The following is a 9893-nucleotide window of genomic DNA, read 5'->3' as shown; positions in this document are numbered from 1 at the left end:
CGACCATTTGAAGACGATCCCCCCCCAGCCAGGAATCCCCACTCTCGTTAGCTGAATCTAATTATTTGAAAGCACTTTGTCGGGTTGGCCGGCAATAAAATGTAATACCTGTTTTAGTTCTAGGTGGGTACTGCTGCAAAACACTTCCACCCGCGAGTTAGTCGGCTTGCGAGACGCGTAGGGGTTAAAATGTGGCTTTGGGTACTGGTTGCGGCTTCGTTCGGTGGCTGTGCCGTGCTAGGAAATGGTAAGTAGGAAGCTGCTAAACGATCGTTCGTGATTGGCTGCGGGGCTGATTTGTGAGTCATTTTTGGTCTTCTCTGGTTGATTGATAGAGATGATAACTTGTAGATTGGGTAATTAGTGCAGTGTAATCGTAATTTGAGTCGTACCTTGGATCAGCGGTGCATTTATTATTTATTATTGTATTTATTGGAACGCATGTACAGAACAAGATTTTATGGAGGGCCGAATGGTCTTACTCAAAGAGTTGAGAATCAGGTGCTGGAATTTTGATGCCGTATCTTACTTATCTGTATGAAAACTATATCAAGATCTATCATCCAAACGAGTCTAAAATGTTGAAAATCTGGCAACGCTGTCTCAAGTTATGACCACTTAAGTGATATTTAGTGATATTTTTTGACAAAGGACTTTGTCTTAAAGCTCTATCTGCAGTGTCAATGCAAAATTTTTCGAAAATGTAGCGTTACCGTCGCAAGCCCTCGGCGTGACATTCTGTTTCTGTTGCGTAGATGCCGTGAAAACTATTTAAGCTAAAAGTTAGCCTCTGGAGGATTTAGTGTCCATCAGACTTTCATCAAAGAAGGACCTTACGTTGGGAATTTTAATGCTCACACACACACACGCAGGTGGTGCACGAACTTGAGAGGAGGTCCAAGAAGTTATTTACGGTTGCCAGAACGGTCACCGGAATACCGAAATGATTGGAAACAATTTGGTAGGATATCGGCCACACCCGAAGTGGCCATTGCCCTGCGGAAGGTTCTACCGGGAGGACATTTACGGAACCATACAAATTTGGGCAATATGCGTATCAAAATTCATGGTTTTTGATACTGGTGATGAAAATGGCCATTTTGGCAGGATTGGCCACACCCGGAGTGGCCATTGCCCTGAGGGAAGGTTCTACCGGGAGGACATTTACGGAACCATACAAATTTGGGCAATATGCGTATCAAAATTCATGGTTTTTGATACTGGTGATGAAAATGGCCATTTTGGCAGGATTGGCCACACCCGGAGTGGCCATTGCCCTCAGGGAAGGTTCTACCGGGAGGACATTTACGGAACCGTACGTCTTGGGGCAATATGCGTATCAAAATTCATGGTTTTTGACACTGGTAATGAAAATGGCCATTTTGGCAGAATTGGCCACACCCGGAGTGGCCAGTGCCCTGAGGGAAGGTTCTACCGGGAGGACATTTACGGAACCATACAAATTTGGTGGGCAGCGAATGACCGAAAGGTTAAAGCTGCCGGAAATAAAGTAATTAACAACAACAACATACAAATTTGGGCAATATGCGTATCAAAATTCATGGTTTTTGATACTGGTAATGAAAATGGCCATTTTGGCAGGATTGGCCACACCCGGAGTGGCCATTGCCCTCAGGGAAGGTTCTACCGGGAGGACATTTACGGAACCGTACGTCTTGGGGCAATATGCGTATCAAAATTCATGGTTTTTGACACTGGTAATGAAAATGGCCATTTTGGCAGAATTGGCCACACCCGGAGTGGCCAGTGCCCTGAGGGAAGGTTCTACCGGAAGGACATTTACGGAACCATACAAATTTGGCCAATATGGGTATCAAAATTCATGGTTTTTTAAACTTGTAATGCAAATGGCCATTTTGACCGGATTGGCCACACCCGGAGTGGTCAGTGCCCTCGGAAAGGTTCTACCGTGGGGACATTAATCGAACCATACGACTTGGGGCAATATGGGTATCAAAATTCATGGTTTTTTAAACTGGTAATGAAAATGGCCATTTTGACCGGATTGGCCACACCCGGAGTGGTCAGTGCCCTCGGGAAGGTTCTACCGTGGGGACATTAATCGAACCATACGACTTGGGGCAATATGGGAATCCAAATTCATGGTTATTGAAACTGGTAATGAAAATGGGCATTTTGACTGGATTGGCCACACCCGGAGTGGCCAGTGCCCTCGGGAAGGTTCTACCGGGGGGACATTAATCGAACTATACGACTTGGGGCAATATGGATATCAATATTCATGGTTTTTTAAACTTGTAATGCAAATGGCCATTTTGACCGGATTGGCCACACCCGGAGTGGTCAGTGCCCTCGGAAAGGTTTTACCGTGGGGACATTAATCGAACCATACGACTTGGGGCAATATGGGAATCCAAATTCATGGTTATTGAAACTGGTAATGAAAATGGGCATTTTGACTGGATTGGCCACACCCGGAGTGGCCAGTGCCCTCGGGAAGGTTCTACCGGGGGGACATTAATCGAACTATACGACTTGGGGCAATATGGATATCAATATTCATGGTTTTTTAAACTTGTAATGCAAATGGCCATTTTGACCGGATTGGCCACACCCGGAGTGGTCAGTGCCCTCGGAAAGGTTCTACCGTGGGGACATTAATCGAACCATACGACTTGGGGCAATATGGGAATCCAAATTCATGGTTATTGAAACTGGTAATGAAAATGGGCATTTTGACTGGATTGGCCACACCCGGAGTGGCCAGTGCCCTCGGGAAGGTTCTACCGGAAGGACATTTACGGAACCATACAAATTTGGCCAATATGGGTATCAAAATTCATGGTTTTTGATACTGGTGATAAAAATGGCCATTTTGGCAGGATTGGCCACACCCGGAGTGGCCATTGCCCTCAGGGAAGGTTCTACCGGGAGGACATTTACGGAACCATACGTCTTGGGGCAATATGGGTATCAAAATTCATGGTTTTTGAAACTTGTAATGAAAATGGCCATTTTGACCGGATTGGCCACACCCGGAGTGGTCTGTGCCCTGGGAAAGGTTCTACCAGGGGGACATTAATCGAACCATACGACTAGGGGCAATATGGATATCAAAATTCATGGTTTTTTAAACTTGTAATGCAAATGGCCATTTTGACCGGATTGGCCACACCCGGAGTGGTCAGTGCCCTCGGAAAGGTTCTACCGTGGGGACATTAATCGAACCATACGACTTGGGGCAATATGGGTATCAAAATTCATGGTTTTTTAAACTGGTAATGAAAATGGCAATTTTGACCGGATTGGCCACACCCGGAGTGGTCAGTGCCCTGGGAAAGTTCTACCTGGGGGACATTAATCGAACCATACGACTTGGGGCAATATGGGAATCCAAATTCATGGTTTTTGAAACTGGTAATGAAAATGACAATTTTGACCGGATTGGCCACACCCGGATTGGCCACACCCGTAGTGGCCAAACCATGAATTTTGATACCCATATTGCCCTAAGTCGTATGGGTCGATTAATGTCCCCACGGTAGAACCTTCCCGAGGGCACTGACCACTCCGGGTGTGGCCAATCCGGTCAAAATGGCCATTTTCATAACAAGTTTCAAAAACCATGCATTTTGATACCCATATTGCCCCAAGTCGTATAGTTCGATTAATGTCCCCCCGGTAGAACCTTCCCGAGGGCACTGGCCACTCCGGGTGTGGCCAATCCAGTCAAAATGCCCATTTTCATTACCAGTTTAAAAAACCATGAATTTTGATACCCATATTGCCCCAAGTCGTATGGTTCGATTAATGTCCCCACGGTAGAACCTTCCTGAGGGCACTGACCACTCCAGGTGTGGCCAATCCGGTCAAAATGGCCATTTTCATTACAAGTTTCAAAAACCATGAATAATGATACCCATATTGCCCCAAGTCGTATGGTTCGATTAATGTCCCCACGGTAGAACCTTCCCGAAGGCACTGGTCACTCCGGGTGTGGCAAATCCAGTCAAAATGCCCATTTCCATTACCAGTTTAAAAAACCATGAATTTTGGTACCCATATTGCCCCAAGTCGAATAGTTCGATTAATGTCCCCCCGGTAGAACCTTCCCGCGGGCAAATGCCACTCCGGGTGTGGCCAATCCGGTCAAAATGGCCATTTTCATTACCAGTTTCAAATCATGAATTTTGATACCCATACCCAAGTCGTACGATTAATGTCCCCGGTAGAACCTTCCGAGGCACTGACCACCGGTGTTAATCCGGTCAAAATGGCCATTTCATTACCAGTTTAAAACCATGAATTTTGATACCCATATTGCCCCAAGTCGTATGGTTCGATTAATGTCCCCTGGTAGAACCTTTCCAGGGCACTGACCACCGGGTGTGGCCAATATCCTATAAATGTGGTCCCAAGCCCATTGCCCCAAATCATTCTGGTCCGGTGACTGTCCTTGCAATCTTCATAAGAACAGAATTCCTCCCAATTTAGTGCACAAACTGTGTCTTTCAATGTGTGCGCGTGTGTGTGTGAGCAATAAAATTACCACCGTGGATCCGCTTTTGTCGAAACCTCGTAAGGCACTGAATTTTTCTGAGGCTATCTGTTAGCTTAAATAGTTCGCATGAAATGTGGCAACATGGTGCAAATTTTGCCTCCTCTCCTGTTTACGTGGAACTGTCACGCGAGAATGTTGCACCACTGTTGCCATATTTCATGCGAACTATTTAAGCTAACAGATAGCCTCAGAAAAAATCAGTGCCTTACGAGGTTTCGACAAAAGCGGATCCACGGTGGTAATTTTATTGCTCACACACACACACACACACACACACACACGCACACATTGAAAGACACAGTTTGTGCACTAAATTGGGAGGAATTCTGTTCTTATGAAGATTGCAAGGACAGTCACCGGACCAGAATGATTTGGGGCAATGGGCTTGGGACCACATTTATAGGATATTGGCCACACCCGGAGTGGTCAGTGCCCTGGGAAAGGTTCTACCAGGGGGACATTAATCGAACCATACGACTTGGGGCAATATGGGTATCAAAATTCATGGTTTTTTAAACTGGTAATGAAAATGGCCATTTTGACCGGATTGGCCACACCCGGAGTGGTCAGTGCCCTCGGGAAGGTTCTACCGGGGGGACATTAATCGTACCATACGACTTGGGGCAATATGGGTATCAAAATTCATGATTTTTGAAACTGGTAATGAAAATGGCCATTTTGACCGGATTGGCCACACCCGGAGTGGCCAGTGCCCGCGGGAAGGTTCTACCGGGGGGACATTAATCGAACTATTCGACTTGGGGCAATATGGGTACCAAAATTCATGGTTTTTGATACTGGACATGAAAATTACCATTTTGATTGGACATTTTCCGAACCATACTTGTTTTGGCAATTTATTTCCACAGAGGTGCCAAAGATTGAAAACATTTTATAGGAATAAATTATTTAGGATTAAATACATAGGCAATGTTTTAAAAATATAAAATAAAATAGAATATTTTTTAGGAGTTTTGTACAAAGTTCTTTGTCCTATTGGTCATGTAGAACATAACCACCTGCACCTTTTTACACCTAAGCTTCCATCGACCCGGGATTCAAACTAACGACCTTTGAATTGTTAGTCCATTGGGTCCTAGAATTATGTTTAAATTGGTGATATCATTGTTCACAACGATAAAGCTTATTTTTCTGAGTACAATGCTTGGGTGAGATTTCAAAATGCCGTAAGAGCCATTGCTAAACAAAGCCCTTTTTGCATCTTTATTCGACCTACTTAAGATAAACCAAATTCAAAAATGCTTGAAATTGTTCATCTACACGTCCGTCAGGTGCCCTAAACTAAAAACAAATGAAATATTGTTGCAATTTGAAGAAAAACGAAAATTAGTGTCGGAGATCACGGTGGCTCTTACGGCTTTTTGAAAACTCACCCGAGAATGACCCTTTGTACAACCGCAATGGTTTTAAAATGGATTTTCAATTAATTAAAAAAAATAACTTCGTGGCCCTTTTTGACAGCTCGTTCCAAGGGAAACATAGTGATCAGAAATAGACCGGGCGAAGAAGGGGCGCTAAAATTGCAAAAAGTTTCAGGAGTTCTAGAAGAGCTTTTCAAAATAACTACAGCTTAAAGTTCACAGTATAATGATGTTTAGTCACATCTTCCAGATAAGAAATTGTCCAACTACAGTACTTGTTCGGCAACTAGGTGTTGTTTAATTGGGCACGGGGTACAGCCCAGTAGACAAACGTCAAAAAACAATAACAAATGGTCGACGAGTCAGTGGAAAGATGAATATCATCATACAAAAAAATAATTTGAAGTTTTCATGAAATGTTATGTTTAAAGAATATGGTTTGGAAATATTATTGAGAGGTTTTTATTGAGAAAATATAATGCATTGATGTTTCCCTTATCATTTTTCGATCATCCCAGTTAGCAAGCAGCATAGGGGGATGGCGTCGCTATTTTAGACCACGTTTTCCACTTTTTCTCATCGAAACCGACTACTTTATCGACTTTATTTTGCTGGGCGAGATAGGACGCTGTCTATTTTTAGAAGATGACTCAGCACTTTTCCACTCTTGCACTTAAAAAAACCAGATGGCAGCACGATGTAACGCCACGTCCCTATTGCCTCAACAAGTAGGAATCTCGAAATCGAGAGCGCCAAGGCCAATTTGATTTTTTCACCAAATATGCTCTTATTATTGGCATTAAAATAAGTTTCATAATTAATTACGATAGATATTGAATGATCTTTAATTGAATTTAATTAAATTTTAATTTAATTTACGAATTTTATGCTGCATGTTGAAAAATTATACACTTATATTTTTTTTCTTTTTTCTAACATTACCGAAATGGAATCCATTGCCATATCAGCTATACAATCAAAATAATCCTAGATCAGATAAAATTCTGCAGGTATGATTAATCATGATTAATCATGATTGAGCACTCGATTATGCGCATTTATCTGAAAAATGAATAAAAAACAAAATTCTGCTATCATTCATAAAAAAGGTGCAGGTGGTTATGTTCTACATGACCAATATGACAAAGAACTTTGTACAAAACTCTTAAAAGTAAATCCATTTTTATTTATATTTTTAAATTCTTCGCCAATTTATTTAATCTTAAATAATTAATTCTAATTTAATATTTTCAATAATTGGCACCTCTGTGGAATCAAATTGCCAAAAAACGAAAATATTGCCAAAACAAGCATGTTTCGGAAAACTCGGGAGAACCTTCCCTCAGTGCAATGGCCACTCCGGGTGTGGCCAATATCCTAAATGTTTAGTCCCAACACCATTGCCCCAAATCATTCTGGTTTTCGGGTGACCGTTCTATCTTCATTAGAACAGAATTCCTCCCAAGTTGGTGCACAACCTGTGTCTATCAATGTGTGGATGTTTGTGTCTGAGCAATAAAATTACCTCCGTGGATCCGTCTTTGACGAAACCTCGTAAGGTACTGAAATTTTCTGAGGCTATCTGTTAGCTTAAATAGTTCGCATGAAATGTGGCAACATGGTGCAAATTTTGCCTTGTCTCTTGCTTTCGTGGAACTGTCACGCGAGAATGTTGCACCATGGTTGCCACATTTCATGCGAACTATTTAAGCTAGCACTTAGCCTCAGAAAATTTCAGTACCTTACGAGGTTTCGTCAAAGACGGATCCACGGTGGTAATTTTATTGCTCAGACACACACATCCACACATTGATAGACACAGGTTGTGCACCAACTTGGGAGGAATTCTGTTCTAATGAAGATAGAACGGTCACCTGAAAACCAGAATGATTTGGGGCAATGGAGTTTGGACCAAATTGGTAGGATATTGGCCACACCCGGAGTGGCCATTGCCCTGAGGGAAGGTTCTCCCGGGAGGACTTTTACGGGACCATACAAATTTGGGCAATATGGGTATCAAAATTCATGGTTTTTGATACTGGTAATGAAAATGGACATTTTGGTAGGATCGGCCACACCTGGAGTGGCCATTGCCCTGGGAAAGGTTCTCCTGGGAGGACATTTATGGAACCATACAAATTGGGGCAATATGGGTATCAAAATTCATGGTTTTTGATACTGGTAATGAAAATGGCCATTTTGGCAGGATTGGCCACACCCGGAGTGGCCAGTGCCCTGGGAAAGGTTTTCCCGGGAGGACATTTATGGAACCATACAAATTGGGGCAATATAGGTATCAAAATTCATGGTTTTTGAGTCTGGTAATGAAAATGGCCATTTTGACACGATTGGCCACACCCGGAGTGGCCATGGCCCTGAGGGAAGGTTCTCCCGAGAGGACATTTATGGAACCATACAAATTGGGGCAATATGGGTATCAAAATTCATGGTTTTTGATACTGGTAATGAAAATTGCCATTTTGGCAGGATTGGTCACACCCGGAGTGGCCAGTGCCCTGGGAAAGGTTCTCCCGGGAGGACATTTATGGAACCATACAAATTGGGGCAATATGGGTATCAAAATTCATGGTTTTTGATACTGGTAATGAAAATGGCCATGTTGGCAGGATTGGCCACACCCAGAGTGGCCAGTGCCCTGGGAAAGGTTCTCCCGGGAGGACATTTATGGAACCATACAAATTGGGGCAATATGGGTATCAAAATTCATGGTTTTTGATACTGGTAATGAAAATGGCCGTTTTGACAAGATTGGCCACACCTTCCAACGAACCGATGATTAAGCATGTGTCTTTGGTGAGGTCACCGGATTATTACTTCTTCAATTGAAATGGCCAGATTCACCGCCTGCGGTAGAAGCAGTTGAAGTCCCACGAGCCGCAGTTGATGTTCCACATTTTCCGCAGGTGAAGAATCCAACCTGAGCGGTCCCAACAAATAGAATTCAACCTCGCTTATCTACCCGATAGCGACGAAAACAAGAAGCACTACATGGACGTTTGGCTTGGCGAGGATGTCAACGACTTGGCCAGGGCCACTGAAGACGAAGAGGCCGACGACCGGGTGTTGAACATCGTAGGGGGTTAGCCGGAGAAAACGAGCCAGCACTGCAATTCGATTATGCTGCCCTTGAGCTGAAACCTGAGCCACCACTGGGAGATTCACCAATGTCGCCAGTCGCGTAAACGGTTAACACCGACAATCCCCCTAGTCTCCGTTACCGGATGTGGAATTCAGCAACGATACATCCATCTCTCTGCCATTGGAGATTCGTGGCCTAATGTACTGCCTGGAACTGATGCAGATACCGGTGGAGAATTCGTTGGTCTACACGTCCCAGGAGTGCACCAATACGCCGATCAAGATTGCGCGGTATGGACGGTGGAGAATGAGCATCGGAAGCGGTGGCCCTGAAAAGGCAGCCCAACTTGCAGGTCGTGTCCTACTTCATGCAAACGTTCGGCAGCATTGTCCGGCTCGCGACCCTCATTTCCGTGGTTCCCCAGCTACGAAGTGAGCGGCGAATACTTTGATCATTGAAGGATGACCTGTGTGAGCTGGGCCATTTAATCGGCTTTAAATTTAGCCAGCGTTCAATCTCTTGTATTAAAATGAAATGAAATAGCAACTTAATTTAGTTTATGTTATAATTAAAATGTTATGAATTTGATGCCATTTGCAAAATGTCATGTCCAGTATCAAAAACCATGAATTTTGATACCCATATTGCCTCAAGTCAAATGGTTCGTTAAAGTGGAACCTTCCCCAGTGTACTGGCCGCTCCAGACTGTGGCAAATATACTACCAGTATGGTCCCAACCCCATTGCCCCAAATCATTCTGGTTTCTCGGTGAGCGTCCTAACAATCTTCATTTTAACAGAATTCCTCCCAAGTTGGTGCAAAACCTGTGACTTTCAATGTATGCATGTGTGTGTTTGAGCAATACAAT

The 9893-nt window shown here is 43.6% G+C and overlaps 1 protein-coding gene across 2 annotated transcripts in view; it reads left to right on the top strand.

Moving 5' to 3' along the window:
* The first annotated feature begins 130 nt into the window (after positions 1-130).
* LOC6037536 overlaps positions 131-9893 on the top strand; it is a 29564-nt gene continuing 19801 nt past the window's right edge. For both annotated transcript variants that reach the window (XM_038256381.1, XM_038256380.1), the window contains exon 1: positions 131-247. In XM_038256381.1, coding sequence (XP_038112309.1) covers positions 190-247 — 58 coding nt within the window. In that variant the 5' untranslated portion in view covers positions 131-189. The remainder of the gene's footprint in view (positions 248-9893) is intronic.

This window comes from Culex quinquefasciatus, chromosome 2 (assembly GCF_015732765.1).
Source record: "Culex quinquefasciatus strain JHB chromosome 2, VPISU_Cqui_1.0_pri_paternal, whole genome shotgun sequence".
In the NCBI taxonomy this organism is placed as follows: domain Eukaryota; kingdom Metazoa; phylum Arthropoda; class Insecta; order Diptera; family Culicidae; genus Culex; species Culex quinquefasciatus.
Note: the sequence above shows the minus strand (reverse complement) of the source record. Positions and strands in the feature narration are given on the sequence as shown.